The sequence below is a fragment of the Prionailurus bengalensis genome, chromosome A3, assembly GCF_016509475.1.
Source record: "Prionailurus bengalensis isolate Pbe53 chromosome A3, Fcat_Pben_1.1_paternal_pri, whole genome shotgun sequence".
Classification (NCBI taxonomy): Eukaryota; Metazoa; Chordata; class Mammalia; order Carnivora; family Felidae; genus Prionailurus; species Prionailurus bengalensis.
In genome coordinates this window covers 18,691,061-18,707,944 of record NC_057354.1, presented here as the reverse complement: position 1 = coordinate 18,707,944, position 16,884 = coordinate 18,691,061, and the positions used below count along the sequence as shown (strand labels likewise).

General features: G+C 40.8%; 1 protein-coding gene across 4 annotated transcripts in view; it reads right to left on the bottom strand.

The window, feature by feature from the left end:
• CHD6 (chromodomain helicase DNA binding protein 6) overlaps positions 1 to 16,884 on the bottom strand; it is a 204,432-nt gene that overhangs the window by 144,829 nt on the left and 42,719 nt on the right. For 3 of the 4 annotated variants that reach the window (XM_043602363.1, XM_043602366.1, XM_043602365.1), the window contains exon 2: positions 4,429 to 4,484. The exons of the other annotated variant lie outside the window; for it this stretch is intronic. In XM_043602363.1, the coding sequence (XP_043458298.1) occupies positions 4,429 to 4,461 (33 nt within the window). In that variant the 5' untranslated portion in view covers positions 4,462 to 4,484. The remainder of the gene's footprint in view (positions 1 to 4,428; positions 4,485 to 16,884) is intronic. 4 annotated transcript variants of the gene reach the window in all.

Here is a 16,884-nt window from a genome sequence, read left to right as displayed (position 1 = left end):
ACTCACAACCCCTAAGATCAAGAGTTGCATGCCAGAAGCCCCTAAACCTTCCCTTCTTTAGGCTACATAATCGTAGTTTCATCCATCATACTTCATATGAAATGAGTCAATGTTCTTTTATTTATTTATTTATTTTTGAGAGAGTGACAGAGACAGAGCATGAGCAGGGGAGGGGCAGAGAGAGGAAGACACAGAATGCAAAGCAGGCTCCAGGCTCTGAGCTGTCAGCACAGAGCCTGACGCAGGACTCGGACCCATGAACCGTGAGATCATGACCTGAGCTGAAGTCGGATGCTTAACCGACTGAGCCACCCAGGCGCCCCAAAATAAGTCAATGTTCTTTTACCGTCCTGGTCACTATACTCTGGCTTCTCAACTATGTTTCAGAACACAGAACAAATTATGACAACAACAAAAGTCTGTCAAGGTATGTCAAAACATAGAGAAAAGGATTCAAGGCTCAGATTGCTTTCTTTGGAAGAGGGAGAATTTGGATACGGTCCATTTTAAGTCCTTTTGAAACATGACTCCAGGGTGAGGCTGTTTAAAATCCTGGTTCTACTAAGCAATTTACTAACACTCCCTCTTTAGGCATGTTCAAACCAAATGGAAGGTCTGACTAGTATTAGCCCTTAAGACCCTCTGCAGGGTGACACTGAAAAGTCTAAGAAATGAATTATTCATCCATATGATCAACTGTGCTATTTATCTTTCACTACTCTGAACTGTGGGTCATTATCTGCTGATCTCTTATTAGTGTTACACGCACCATCCTCGGGATTCAAATCCTCACCTCCCCCTAGTAAAGAACAGGTAGGACCAACACTTTTGGGAATTTGGTGGCCAGCTAAATCCACCATGCTTTTTATCTTAGTTTATCGTAGGTCACCACCCAAAATAGTACTCCGCACTCAGGTCATGGGGTGTGGACAGAAGGTTCTCTCATAATTACTGCAAGTCTGAGTTAACTTCCTGGTCACAGCTCCAAGTTTTACTCCTATTCACAGTATTACCTATTCCTATTGTGTTCATGCTTATAAACCTTCCTCTACATTGGATTTGTGCCCCCCCCCCCCGCAAACCCTCTTACCTGCATCTTATATCAAATAATTATTTATCATACTTTGTACTTCTCTCAGTACCACACAAGGAAGCTGGGATGAATACAAATGAGTATTTCCTTACCATAGGTTTGTCACTGCTCACATCAGCAATGGATCTGTTCCCTTACAAAGAAGTACTTTTAGGAGTGCCTGAGTGGCTCAGTTTTGATTAAACATCCAACTCTTGGTTTTGGTTCAGGTCATGATCTCATGATTTGTGGGTTCAAGCCCCACACCGTGCTCTGTGCTGACAGTGCAGAGCCTGCTTGCAATTCTCTCCCTCTCTCTCTGTCCCTCCCCAACCCATTCACTTTCTCTGTCTCTCTCAAAATAAATAAATAAACTTAAAACACACACACACACACACACACACACACACACACACACACACAAGTACTTCTAGCTGCACTATCCGTCAGTAGTGCTACAAGTTTTCAATGATTAGAATTCACATTTTATTCCTCTTGCAAGATGTTTTTCTGCATAATATTGCTTAGTCTTTTTAGGGATTAAAATATATACATAGATTTCTTAGGAAAAAAAGTTTATTTTTTGATTATAGATAAAAGACTATAGCCTCTGATGACTCATTCTTAAATGTTTTATTATAAAAGTCTATTTTTCTTGCAACACTTCTTTAGGCAGTGCAGTCAATCTCTAAACCCTTTGTTCTTGGCACACTACTCTTGCTATGTCCTTTCTGGTTAAACAGTAGCATGATTATTTATTACCAAGTTTTGATTAACTTACAAAATCTTTCATCTCGGTTTAATTTACCTTGATAAAATTTTGGACAAGGAAATGAGTAATTTTCAAGAACAGAATGTATTTACATGTCATTTTCCTCCAGAGAAGAGGAAAAAAGAATTTATAGGAATGAGGGTTTTTAAGGAGTGGACATTTTATTTGGTGTTACTTCTTTTTTTTTTTATAAGTTTATTTATTTTGAGAGAGAGAGTGCACACATGCATGCATGAGCAGGGGAAGGGTGGGGATAGACAGAGAATCCCAAGGAGGCTCCACACTCTCAGCACGGAACATGCAGGGCTTGAACTCACAAACCAAAAGATCATGACCCGAGCTTCAATCAAGAGTCAGATGCTTAACTGATTGAGCCAGCCAGGTGCCCTGCTGTTACTTCTAACACTTTAAAAACATGGTTAAGGGAAAGGACAAACTTTGGTGGTTAATTTTCTCATTCTACTGGACGATTTCCTTGCCACTGACATACTGAATGGCAAACACTTGATGAGTTATCCCATTTAATTCAATACCTTGTGAGGCACATATGATTGCTCCCACTCAAATGATAGAAAAAAGGTGTGAACTTGTCCAAAGTTACACAGCAAAGTGGTAGCTAGTTTCAATTCTATCTACCAGAATCAAAGCCCAAGTTCATTCTAGAACACGGGCCTCCCCTCTGTCTCTATGCACATGCTCAATGCTGGTACCTATGGATTGCTTTGGCACGAAGGGAATTTTCTATTTTCGTGCTCTGCAACCAGTTTAGTCACAGTTTAGTCACCAGCATGGCCTATCACCTGCACCTGAGAGAAGCAGGATCGATTCCTCCTGGAAGTGGCTCCACTTAATTCACTTGCTCCCCTATCACAGCTAATACCAACTTTTAAGTATGAATTCCACCCCGTTGATCAACACTACTAAGTGAAAACTCATCTAACCTAAGCTGCATAATAGCTGGCTGACACATTAAGGTCTTAATATGAACCAGTAAAATCTCAAGAGAAAGAAACCTGAATTCATGTTGGTATAATTTCGGTAAAGAGTATTTTTACTGAAAGGTGCCTGGGTGGCTCAGTAGGATAAGCATCCGACTTCAGCTCAGGTCATGATCTCACGGTTCGTGGGTTCAAGCCTTGTGTCGGGCTCTGTGCTGACAGCTCGGAACCTGGAGCCTGCTTCAGATTCTGTGTCTCCCTCTCTCTCTGCCCCTCCCCCACTCATGCTCTGTCTCTCAAAAACAAAACAAAACAAAAAAAACAAAAAAACCACAAAGTGTTTTTACTGAATAAAAGCTTACCTTAAAGGATGTTTAAAACATTAAATATGCAGAATGTTTTAAGAAATATAAACCTGCCCGTGTATCATAAATGATAATAGTTTTGAAGGCTTGGGGTTCTCTTCACTAATGTGTTCTTTTTAACAGAGGTTTTAATATTCTACTAGATGGATGTGCTATGATTTAAATAGTCCCCTTTCTGATGGACATGCAGGTTCCTTTCCATTTTTGCTTCTATAAACAAAGCAGCAGCAAAAACCTTTGTTCACCCATCTGACACCTGTCTGAGTCTACCAGTAGGATAAATTCCTCACAGAAGGCGCTGCATTCTCTATAGTGTTTGTCTACCAGCTGATGGCGCTACAGAGCCGGGATACAAAGAAATCAGTGTGTGGATAGCGTTTAGTCACTGCTTTTCCTGTTAAGAATTGGCAGCAAATGAGTCAATTATTTCCTAAAACAATTTGTTTTGGTTTGGTTTCACAAGGACCTATCCACTGGGAGAGAACAGAGAATAATCCTTGTAACCATATCCCTAGGTCACCCTGTATCTAACTAGTCAGTGCTCTCTAGCAGCAGAGAGCAAAGTGGCTGATCCCACCCAACCTCTTCACACCGTCTCTGTGAAGGGCAGGGGTTCAGATACTCCCAGTTACCAGGCTATCTTCCAATTCTGTAAAAGCAAAATAGCCCATCAGAGGTAGCATGTTTCCAAGAGATGGAGGGAGGTCCCCCCTCTCACCTCCCTGAACCACATTGGTTGGAGTCTCTGGGTTCCTTTGAATATGGAACCACCTGGAACACAGAAGCACCAACTAAGGAAAAGATCTTGGCAGGGTGGGTCACACAGGGTCATAAACGTTTTTATCAATTCTCCTCCCCTTCGAGAAACCAAATGCCCAATAGCTGATGTTTACTTCCTTCCAATTAGTTTATTACTTTGTCTAGGAGGAAATTTCTACACATCATTATGAGTACAAATTTTATAGATTTTAGATTAACCAAACAAATAAAATGATGAATACATAAAAACTATAAAGAATTGATCACAGGGGTGCCCGGGTGGCTCAGTCAGTTAAGCATCTGACTCTTGATTTCAGCTGAGGTCATGATCTCACAGTTCATGAGTCCAAGCCCCAAGTCCAGCTCCATGCTGAGTGTGGGGCCTGCCTGAGATTCTCTCTCTCTCTCCCTCTCTAGCTAACCCTCTCCCCCATTTGTGCTCTCTCACTCTCTCTCTCTCTCTCTCTCTCTCTCTCTCAAATAAAAAAAATTTTTAATTAAAAAAAATATGTGATTACTTACCTGCTTCTCTTTCTTTTGTATTTTCATTATCATCTATTGAAGGAAGTTACTTATTTCTGTAAAACATAAAAAAGCCAAAGATTATGGTAAAACCCAAAATAAAACATTTTTTTTTTTAACGTTTATTTATTTTTGAGACAGGGAGAGACAGCATGAACAGGGGAGGGTCAGAGAGGGAGGGAGACACAGAATCTGAAACAGGCTCCAGGCTCTGAGCTGTCAGCACAGAGCCCGACGCGGGGCTTGAACTCATGGACCGTGAGATCATGACCTGAGCCGAAGTCGGAGGCCCAACCGACTGAGCCACCCAGGCGCCCCCAAAATAAAACATTTAAGGTGATCTCAGGATTAACTGTGACACATGAGGAAAATACAGAAGAGAGTTTCCTTCTACAGAATATTCACAATCTTGTAACAGTCAACAGCCAGCCCCCAGAGTATGGTCCTAAGTCTACCTGATTTATTGCTTCAGATGGGTGGAGTCAAAAAGACACTATCTTTGTAGACAAAATAAGTTATAAAAGATGCTAGCATATGAAATTACAAAAGAAGCTAAAAGAGAGACATAAAATAATGTTATGAGGCATAATGGCATAAAATATACCAAGAGGATTGGAGGAGAGGGGGTAAAAATAAACTATCCTCATTTCTTCTGGAAGGAAATCAATAAATCATATCTACTACTGATAAATCAAAAAATTAAAATATACACAGTAAGAGAGAGAGCTAAAAGAGTTAAAAGTAGTTCTCCTGAAGGACTGAGAGGGAAGCTGGTGTGAGACAGGATAGGTCACTCTTGCATTTCATCACATGCCCCCCATACACTTTGACATTTTAAACCGTGTGCATACATTACTTGACAAAATAAGTTTCATTCCAACATTTAGTATGATTTTAAATGACTGATTCTACTGTACCCAGATTTAAGCCCCCATCTCCACTGAGTGTGCCCACTGAACTTTTTCTCATAAGTGACTTTTGAGCACCACAGCAATAAGAGCCCAGCAATTTGGCTCTGGAGGTGGAGAAGTGCATTGGGGCATTGTGGGAACCAGAAAGAACCTGAAGAAACCCGAAATTTGGGGCTGCCTGAATCACTAAAAGGTAGACTGGCCCAAGTCTAAAGCGCTCACCTTCCTCATATACAAACAAGGGAGGGATCCTAGAATCTCAGCTTCCAGTTCTAGCCCGGATGTAGACACCGCCTCATGTTTACTTTGTACTTTGATTTCCTGGATATCTCACAGAGCTAGAGAACACTGCTCCCTCAGGAAACAATTCCAGAGGCACATAATTATCCTTATGTTCATAATTATTTCTTATATCCAGATGAATGTGATGTGTGTGTCTGTCCACTTAGGTTTTTTTCCTCCAAGAGTCAGAGGGGTTTTCTGTAAGAAGAACTATAAAAAGCTCATGAGCATAGCATCTAAGTTGCTAACAAGCTGCAAAGTGGGCAGAATCAGGGGAAAAAGAAGGAGGGCAGAAAGAATTGGCAAAATCAAGAAAAGGGAAGGTCAAGTTAGTAAATGATGATGGAACAAGTATTCACTTCAAGAAAACCGTAAACTCCACAACCCATATCAAAATAACACATTCTTCACAGAGCTAGAACAAACAATCCTAAAATTTGTGTGGAACCAGAAAAGACCCCAAATAGTCAACACAATCTTGAAAAAGAAAACCAGAGCTGGAGGCATCACAATCCTGGACTGGAAGCTGTATTACAAAGCTGCAATCATCAAGACAGTATGATACTGGCACAAGAACAGACACTCTGATCAATGGAACAGAATAGAGAACCCAGAAATGGACCCACAAACGTATGGCCAACTAATCTTTGACAAAGCAGGAAAGAATATCCAATGGAATAAAGACAGTCTCTTCAGCAAGTGGTGCTGGGAAAACTGGACAGCGACATGCAGGAGAATGAACCTGGACCACTTTCTTACACCATACACACACAAAAAAGTCAAAATGGATGAAAGACCTCAATGTAAGACAGGAAGCCATCAAAACCCTAGAGGAGAAGCAGGCAAAAACCTCTTTCACCTCGGCCACAGCAACTTCTTACTCAACATGTCTCCAGAGGCAAGGGAAACAAAAGCAAAAATGAACTACTGGGACCTCATCAAGATAAAAAGCCTCTGCATAGCAAAGGAAACAATCAGCAAAACTAAAAGGCGACCGACAGAATGGGAGAAGATATTTGCAAATGACATATCAGATAAAGGGTTAGTATCCAAAATCTACAAAGAACTTATCAAACTCAACACCCAAAAAAACAAATAATCCAGTGAAGAAATGGGCAAAAGACATGAAGAGACACTTCTCCAAAGAAGACATCCAGATGGCCAACTGACACATGAAAAAATGCTCAACGTCACTCATCATCAGGGAAATACAAATCAAAACCACAATGAGATACCACCTCACACTGTCAGAATGGCTAACATGAACAACTCAGACAACAACAGATGTTGATGACGATGCGGAGAAAGAGGATCTCTTTTGCACTGCTGGTGGGAATGCAAACTGGTGCAGCCACTCTGGAAAACAGTATGGAGGTTCCTCAAAGAATTAAAAATAGAACTACCCTATGACCCAGCAATTGCACTACTAGGTACTACAAGTGTGCTGTTTTGAAGGGGCACATGCACCCCAATGTTTATAGCAGCCCTACTGACAATAGTCAAAGTATGGAAAGAGCCCAAATGTCCTTTGATGGACGAATGGATAAAGAGGTGTGGTATACATATACAATGGAGTATTACTCGGCAATCATAAAGAATGAAATCTTGCCATTTGTAATTATGTGGCTGGAACTAGAGGGTATTATGCTAAGCGAAATTAGTCAGAGAAAGACAAATATCATAGGACTTCACTCATATGAGGAATTTAAGATACAAAACAGATGAACATAAGGGAAGGGAAGCAAAAATAATATAATAACAGAGAGGGGGACAAAATAGAAGAGACTCTTAAATACAGAGAACAGAGGGTTGCAGAGGGGTTGGGGGGATGGGCTAAATGGGTAAGGGGCATTAAGGAATCTACTCCTGAAATCATTGTTGCACTATATGCTAACTTGGGTGTGAATTAAAAGATAAATAAAATAAAATAATAAAAGAAAAGAAAGGAAAAGAACATCGTAAACTCCAGAGAAATAGTGAGCGCTCAAAATTGGGACAGTTAAAATAATTTTACCCCTAATCTTCAACAGAATAATGCCAATTCTAAGTAAATTATGTTAGTACAAGTTTATCTCCTTTATCTGTCAACTTCAAACTATCAGGCCCTAGAAAACCAACCTTCTGAGCCATTGCAAGTGGCTACACGTTCTGAAATGAAGAGAGAAGTCGGAAAAACAAATTCCAGCTAGTAAAAAAAAGGATAGTATCAATAACCGGACACATACTCAAAATTCTACCCAACAAAATGAAGATCATTTAAATAACACAGAAAACCCCACCAATGATGATAAAATTTATTTTTTAATATCTAAAAAATAAGTATAATGCAGTAGAGCCATCACAAAAAACACAATTTCCGATTAAATACCATAAACTGGCATGCTTACAGAAGCAAGGCCACAGCACTGCCAGGAACATGGTGGAAAACAGGTCCAACTTATCATTGCTAATGGCACTTGCCTAATTGCTTCAAACTTTCTGAAGAGCACTCAGGCAATGTGCCACTAAGTCTATAAACTGTTGAGTCCTTTTATCTGCCGATTCCACTTTAAGGAATACATCCCAAGAAATAAGCCTGTAGAAAATAAACCTGGGCCATAGAGGAAGCTCAAGGAGGAGGTAGGAAGTGTGAACACATCTATCACAGCGGAGCCTGGGCACTGGAGAGGGCCATAAAGTTCACAGGCCCACCACCCCATGGGCCGGCATCATCATAGGACCTGAGAACATCAGAGAAGGCAGATGAGCACAAGCAGGAAAGTCTAGGGAAGTATGGCTTGAATTTGATTACCCAGCAAAGTGAAAGCTTGTAGGAAAAGAGGTGGTAAAACCAAATCTCCCCACTGCCAATATTCATGCTGCATGTGATATTCATGCTGCATAGATAACCCCACCCCATCCTATGAAAGACAGAAAGGATGTGTGTGTGAGATCCAAGCGAGTGGGAATGATGTTACTATAAGAATAACTGCTCTAGTTCACTAAAAGCAAGCTTTGACAAACTTCATGAAATTATTTCTAGCACCCTAATGGATTGCCGCACACCAGGCTGCTGCCACCCCACAAAATGGCAGACATCGTCAACCACGCAGGGGTCCAATAAGCATTTATTGACTTTTATTTCTCCAAATAGTATCTATCAATTTACAAAGCACTCCCTCAAGTTACCTCTACTTTTTTACCTTTTATGGCACACGTTTAAAAAATACGAAACTAAACAGTATTTTCCTAAGGCGAAATTTTATGTTGCAGGAATGGATAACCAGATAGACCCTAACACATGTACTTCTCCACAATACTAGACATGGTTTTACTGCTTCTGTTGCTATGTTGCCATCACTCAAAAGTTGTGACTAGATCCTTTGGGCTCAAATAAAGAACATACCTTGACAGACTTTTGTTGTTGTCATAATTTGTTCTGTGTTCTGAAACATAGTTGAGAAGCCAGAGTATAGTGACCAGGACGGTAAAAGAACATTGACTTATTTTGGGGCGCCTGGGTGGCTCAGTCGGTTAAGCATCCGACTTCAGCTCAGGTCATGATCTCACGGTTCATGGGTCCGAGTCCTGCGTCAACCTCGAGAATGATTCCGAAGAACCACTTTGACAACCACAGGCACAAATAAGGCAATCCCACACTATTACAGTGTGGGGATTTTAGAAAGGACAGGAGAGGAACAGAACATGGGGAATACTCGCTCGAGGAGAGTTAATGAAAAAGGCAGAGAGGTCTTGGGGAATGCCACCTTCCTCACACACCTGTCGTAACACCTCTTCCCAAGATTCCTTACATTCTGGACCACGGAGGGTCGGGTCCCATGGGCAAGACAGCCCTCCATTTCTCACTTCCCCACTCTCGCACCCTCCATAAACTGCACAAATTTATCTATGTCTGTCGCTAGGCTTGGAGCAACCTACAGGAGAACAACAGCAGAGTGTGAAGGGCCAAAAAGCAGTGAAAATGCAGGCTCTAATAACAATTAGCCAGGTAAAACCTCTTCCAGTTTGGTTTCATCACCTGTAAAATGGTGACAATACTTACCTCAGAGGATTTCAGGAGAATTCAAAGGGATGAGAATCTCTAGTGTCTGTCACACGGTGAACATTAGCCATGTGGCAGCCACTGATGTTGCTTGTCCTTATGCGCTTCCCTCCAGCATCAGAGGAAGACGGCTCTCTCGACAACTAACTCTTCCATCAATGCTTGGGATCCATCCTCTCCCACTTCTCAGCCACCTCAGACCCTGGGTTACTTTGCAGTTAGTCTTTCTTCATTTCGTTCAGGGGTCTCCTCAAATGTTACCTGGTCATTGATGCCCTCCCTAACTACCCCATAGAAAACATACCCCTACTCCTGTCCCCACTCTCTATCCTCCTATCTTACTTTAGTTTTCTTTCTGGCACTTGTTACTACTTGACATTATAGTATGTCTGCTTGATTACAAACATACTACCTGTGAGACATGTGCATGTATGCACACAAGTGTGAGCTCTGTTTCATTCATGCTGTACCCTGAGTCTGGAACAGCACCAGGCTCACAACAGGTGCTCTTCATGAACATTTTCTGAATGGAAGAATCCTTTCTGCTCCTATCACTAAACCTTTCTCTTTCTACAGTTCTTTTCTCCTCAACAAAGAAACAGGTTCAACCCAATCCTAAAATAGTGACTACACTAACGAATCCCCCACAAACCTGTATTTTCTCTTCTTCCCATATTACTTCCCTACAGTTGCTCTTAGCAATGACTCCCTAGGAGCCAAATCCAATGGACATTTTTAACCTCTATTATAACTTCCTCGCAGCATTTTAAGCCATGAACCACTTCCTCCTCTTAAAATCCTATTCTCACTGGTTTCTTGGAGGGCGTGCTCAGCTGATTTCCCTCCGATTGCAAGCTTCCAAAGCTCAGCTTCTTCCCTAGGCCTCTCCTACTGGAAGTCCTATTTATTGACTGTCAGTGTCCCCAGGATTCAACACTGTTACTACCCCCAGGGCTTACTGAGGTCTCTACTCAGTTCCCAGACTTCATCTCTCTACACCATGACCATTGTCCATTTCCAAACCCAAGCCCTCCTCCTGACCTCCAAGCGAACACTGCCAATCTCGTGCTGGCCAGTTCCAAATAGGTGTTCCACAGATTGCACAAAAAACCCACAACTCCTTCAAAATCAAACTCTATACTACTTTTACACACATACGCACCTGTTCCTATGTCCCCCACCATCAGAGGCTAATGTCCCACAACGTGCCACCCAGCCCTGGATTCGGTCATCCTTAACTCCTGCCCTTTCCCCTAATTCCTTCAAAATTCCCGAATCCCTTGGTTCTTCTCCAGTCCACTTTATCTTTGTACTTGAAATCATTTCTGTACTTCAAATAGCCTTTTAAGTACCTTTATTCTTCATGCCCCCTACTCTCATTCCATCCCCTCATTGTACCAAGAGTACATTTTCCTAAAACATAAAGAAAATCAGATCCTATCTCTGTAGTGTCCTCAGGAAAAAAATACAAATTCTTCAAAGCACAGGGCCTTGCATAGGCAAGCTGGCCCCTGGCTTGTCTCCTACCAGCTCTGACATTACTTTCTCCCACTCATCCAAGTATACTGAACACTGGCAGGTTCTGAAACCAGCACTGTTTGCTGAGATCTTTGTTCAGGCTATGCCCCTATCTGGAAAATCCTTCCACTGCCCTTCCTCTCCAGTCTCATCCTATAGAACTCAGCTCTGGTGTCATGTTCTCTGGGATGTCTAACCTAACTTCCCTAAACCCTGAAAGCATCTTGTGAAAAGCACTAAATTATAGTAGCCATATCACCATGATATCATCTTTTCCCGTTTTCCATGTCTGCAGTGCCATCGGCTATTAACTGCCTAAGTGTCCTCTGGGAAGGAACTCTGTTCTGCCGTATCAAGGTTGATATTTGACTTCTGAATGATTATCTACAGAATGAGTGAGTGAATAAATGGGAAAGCTCAGAAAAGGCTTTGAGCTCCTGTCTTCTTCATCTGAATTGGTGGGCTCCATCTTTTTCCTTTCCTGTTTTTTCTGTTCTCCTAGTCCAACCAAAATTTTCAGTATTCTTCATTCACACTTTTTTCAAAGTAATACAAGTACTTAGCTCAAGAATTCAATAACCTAAAGCTTAACAGAAAAAGTAGCATTCCTAGAACATCTGACTGGCTCTAGTTGGTACAACATGTATGCTGGGTGTAGAGATTACTTAAAAATCTAAAAAAAAAAAAAAAATAGTATTCCCCTGACTCCACTCATCCCCATCCCTGATTCACTCTTCCCAGAGGTGATCATTTGATCTTAAGCTATTCCTTCTGCTTTCCATTATATTTCTGTAAAAAATGCTAATACCTCTATTAGATTTTTTTCTTCCAATTTTAAACATTATTCTATTGGCTCTTCCTGTGAAACAGGAGGTGGCAAATATTTTTATAAAAGGCCAATAATAAATATTTTAGGCTCTCAAGCCACATGATCTCTGTTGCAACAATTCAATTCTGTCATTACAGCACAAAAATAGTCACAGACAATATGCAAATGAATGGGTCTGGCTGTGTTCCAATAAAACTTTATTTATAAAAACAGGTAACCTCCTGTTATGGAAGATGGAAGTGTTACCTTCCCAATATACTTATTATCATCATTATTTATTAAATTAATATTGGACTCACAGCTAACTATATTGTGCTAAAAAACTGTTTTGTGTAATTTTTTCTCCTACAGATAATAAGTACATCACTTTAAAACCTGTGTTGTTGTCTATGAATCATTAACTTATCTCAAAATGCTCTCTTCAATCAGAGAAAAGCATTTAACTCCTAATCTGGTGATAAAAATCCACTTGGTTGATAAGAATCACCATTAAGGGCAGTAGTAGCAGCAAGCAGCCAGGCACTACCAGAGCTGTATCAAATATCACACTGCAAAGGAAAACCTGACGGTACTTTTTTGTTTATCATTAGACCCTATGCCTTCATGTCAACTGATCCGGATCAGGAATGATCACACCTGTGAACACAGGACTGAAGAAACCAATCTCGTGACAGCAGAGCCCACTCAAGGTTCAGAGCCCTGAAAATTCAAGCTATAACCTTTGGGGGAAGACTGAGGATTTAACAAATGACACACCAATTTCATTCTCAAGAGGCCTCACCAAGTAACACAAGACCTTTCGACTCGTTACACTCTAATGCCTGTTTTGGAGGAACAGGAACACCTGGAGACCAGGGAGTGCAGATATCTAAATTCTGAACACAAGGGTTGTATGATTTGTACAACTGATTCAATCTCCCTGGGTCTCAGTTTCTTCATTTGCAGAACAGGGACAAAAACCACCATTTGGGAGAGGAAATGGAGTTCTATTTTGGACATAAGTTTGAAGGACTGGGGAAGGAATTTAAAGCTCAGGCAATGCAATCCTTTTATCTTAAGACAGGAAACTAAGGGTCAGAGGAGTCTGATGACTCAAAGGCTCACAATTATTCCAAAGTACAAGAATTGGATTTTCTGGGTTCCAATTCAGCTCTCAGCACTACAATGAGCTGCCTTGAGCAAATGAAAGGCAAATGAAAATAGCATAAGTGAGAGGTCGGGATTTGGAGATGTTCTATTTGGGGTACTCAGAGAGTAGGCAGAGGTTAGACAGATATTCCACAGATAAATTACAATAGTCTAGAAAAGGAAAAAAGGAAAGTCCATGAAGGGGAGGGGCGGGGAGGTAAGCAGGCAACAGCATAGGATGACTTTGATCCATCCACAGGGTGAAGAGGAAGCAATTAAAACAGCTTGATCAAACTGTCTTTCAAGAAGACTTGTTAAAGCACATTTTTAGAGAAGATGGATGGACCCTTCAGATAACATTACATACAAGGGCAAAATAGTTCATGAAGTAATTCATATGATAAACATAGATAAAATCTTCAGGGATAGATAACTGCAAGTAATTCTGTTTAAATTCTTTATCTACTTTCATAATGCCTTCTATCTGAATTCTGAAGTGCTACGTAAATTTGTTTTGGAGTAATTTATAGTAAGGAATAAAGTCTATCTGATAGCTCTATCCAAGACAGCGGGGGAAACAAAGTAAACACATTAACAGAATTATAATACAGACAATCCTCAGCAGAGTTTGTACTTTGGGATAAATAATAAAAGAAAATCACATATTTATGATCATCCAGGCTCAGCACTCTTTATTCTACAGGAAACAAAAGAGCCAGCCCAAGTGCAAACCAAGCTATAATCTAAAAACATCCAATCACCTACATTTTCAGAATTCCTAAAACTAAAAAGATGGGCTTTCCCCCTACTTCTACAACTCTGCTGTGTTAAAGTAAAATAAATAAAGTGTCAACATGTTTCCAAAGAGTTTTTTTTCTGTTGTGTAAAGACAAGACAAAAGCTGGTTTCTGAATCTGACACACATTTCCTTTATGTTCCACCTTTAAGGTGAAATCCTGAAACCTAATCTGCACACCCCTCACAAAATGGCCAGCTGCAAACCCAGGAGGAGGCTGTCCCTGATGGAGTCCACAGCCATTAAAGTCCCTAAAAGCTGTTCAACTCTGGCACCTCCTGCACTTCCCTTAGGTCTAAGCATTTAAAAGGAATTGAAAAGGATTTTTTAAGCTATGAATTTTTAAAAGATGAAACCATTCTCCAATCCTCTCCCCCTCTCAACTCCTCCTTCCCCAAAATCTAAAAGGAAGAGAGGGCTGGGATAAATGCAGAACCAGGCTGCAAGGGGAGGGGGGAGGGCCACGGAAAGCAAGGTGTTGTGTGAACGAGCCCCGTGTAAAAAGTTCTTGCAAGAGCAAGCACAGACAACCCTGGCCGAATGGCGCGGTGGGCGGCTGGCATCAGGAATCCCTTGACAACAAAATGTTCTGGCTCTCCAAAGCTGGTGGGACCACACTGAGAGCAGAAACTGCAAGCAGTAAGCAGAAGAGTCAAGAAACCACCTTAGGCAAGTCGAAGCCAACTGACTAAAATCTGTTAACACCATCTACACTGTGTGTAGTTCACCTAATTACAAATTGGTATAGATGGAGCCATCTATTTCAAAGTAACATATTAGCAAACAACATATTGTTAAAACAACTACAATGACTTCTCACACCTAAATCATGGCTTTCCTGGAAGTACAACTCAGTGGCACTGTTTTAGGAGGACTGGTCTGAGAGATGTCAGAATCATACCACAATGAGCAAGAAAGCCGCAGAGAAAGGCCTTAGTTTACTTGGCAAACGGTATCGATTTCCAGATCAAAAGACAACCATTTTGAAATATAAACTTCTTAATACCCAAGATCCCGTGCTGATATTATATTATGTTTGTACTTCCCATTCCAATGCCCCCTTCCATCATCAGCACTAAGAACCAGCTGTAGTGATGTGACTGCAGATTGTTCTACATACAGATGACCAGTTTGGAGGACAGAAAATTTCCAAACTGTTACTCTGGAGTATATGTGCAGAATGAGATTCCTACCTTCGGTCATCCATGGGTACCCTTTCTTTAAAATGCTAAATTTGCAAATGAAGCCCTTTATCAGTGAGACAGTATGAGCCCAGACTAGTAATAAAATGAAGTAAGTAAAGTCAGGAAACTCATTTGCCTGGATATGAAATCCAAGTATAAGATCTGAAAGGCTGAAGAGAATACTAAAGGAGTTGGTGACAAAGCTGTAGGTCACAGACCAGTATGATAAAGGCGGCCCTCAAAGAGACGAATACAAAATAATAACCCAGAGGGCCTAGGGACTGCATCAGATTCACCTTTGAGTCCTCAATGCCTAGAACAGGGCCTATGATACAGTGAATACCTGTAAGTACATGCCTGAATTTATAAATGAAAGGCTAGTTTCACCATACACTATTTTATTCCCTTCACCTTCAAATGACTTAGGGTCAAAAAATACAAGGGAACAATTTTTGCAAGGGAATCCCTCTAGGTTCTCAGCCTTCTGTGTTACATGTTTGTGGTAACTCTTGCCTTAGGCAAAGCCTCATTAGATAAGGGTACTACCAGCCATTCAAAGCATGAAAACAACCTCATATCCTATCAATGTGGAGATCTCAAGCTCTGCACACAAAAGTAGGTAATTCCAAGTCTATTACTGTCATTCACTTTAATTTAATAACAACTGGGCTTTAAACAACTAGCCCCACTTTAAAATTCACCCTAAATTCTATCCACAGTGTATTGCAGAGTTTCTTAGCACCCTTTGCTTTCTGGGAATGTACCTCCTGTCCAGATTCCCTATCTACCTCCTAGATCCAGGTTCAGCTCTTAACCTGGTGGATTCCTTCCATTCTGTGCCCAGTTACTACTCCTGAACAAACCACAGTACTAAGCTGCTTTTGTTTAGAGGTTTTAAAAGCCACGTGCTGAGTCTGTCCTACCACCAATTCCTGAACCAACCATCTACAGCTATCATTATTCACCCCATGTGGAAGTTACCATTGTGGGCCTCCCAATCTCTCAGCCAGGAAAGAAGGATCTGGTGATTTGTCAGCAGCGACAAGAAGAAGGGCGCATCATGACAGAGGTTAAAGCAAAGAGAATGTTTACAGAGGAGAACGGTGGTATTTTATTTACACTGCATCTGAAACACCATAAAAAAACTAAGAAGCTGCTGTTCAAAGAATCAGTAAGAAGAATGGCAACAAGAGGAAGTGGAAGTTGCTCTATCGGCAGCCTCAGCATTAACAATTTGATCCCAAATGAAAAGAAAGGTAGTCTGGCAACAAATACTTCTGCTGAATGAACAGTGACAGATTTTTCAATTTTAAGACGTACAACCCTCAAGCAAGTTTTTAAAAATAAGAAAAGGGTGAGTTACCCAGTATTATTTTGTATTTCCTCTATTCTAGACAGGATCTTGTATTTAAGCTTTTACTTTTGGAATTAAACTATACACATTTTAACTTCTATCAAAGTATATAATACACACTAAAAAAAAAAAAAGTACTAATCTGCACAAACACACCCATGTAACCAGCATCCACATCCAAAAAACATTATTAGCACAATGAAAGGCTTGTCCATGCTCTTTTCTGGTCACTACTACTTTTCTCCAAGGGTAACTACTATCTTGACTTCTAACGGTATAGATTCGTTTCCCTGCTTCTGTATCTGATAAAAGTGGAATTATATAGTGCATACTCTTGTATCCGGCTTTGGTGCTAGTTATTAATTTATTGCCTCTCAACTCCAAATTCACCCTTCAGTACCTGCTCTGTGAT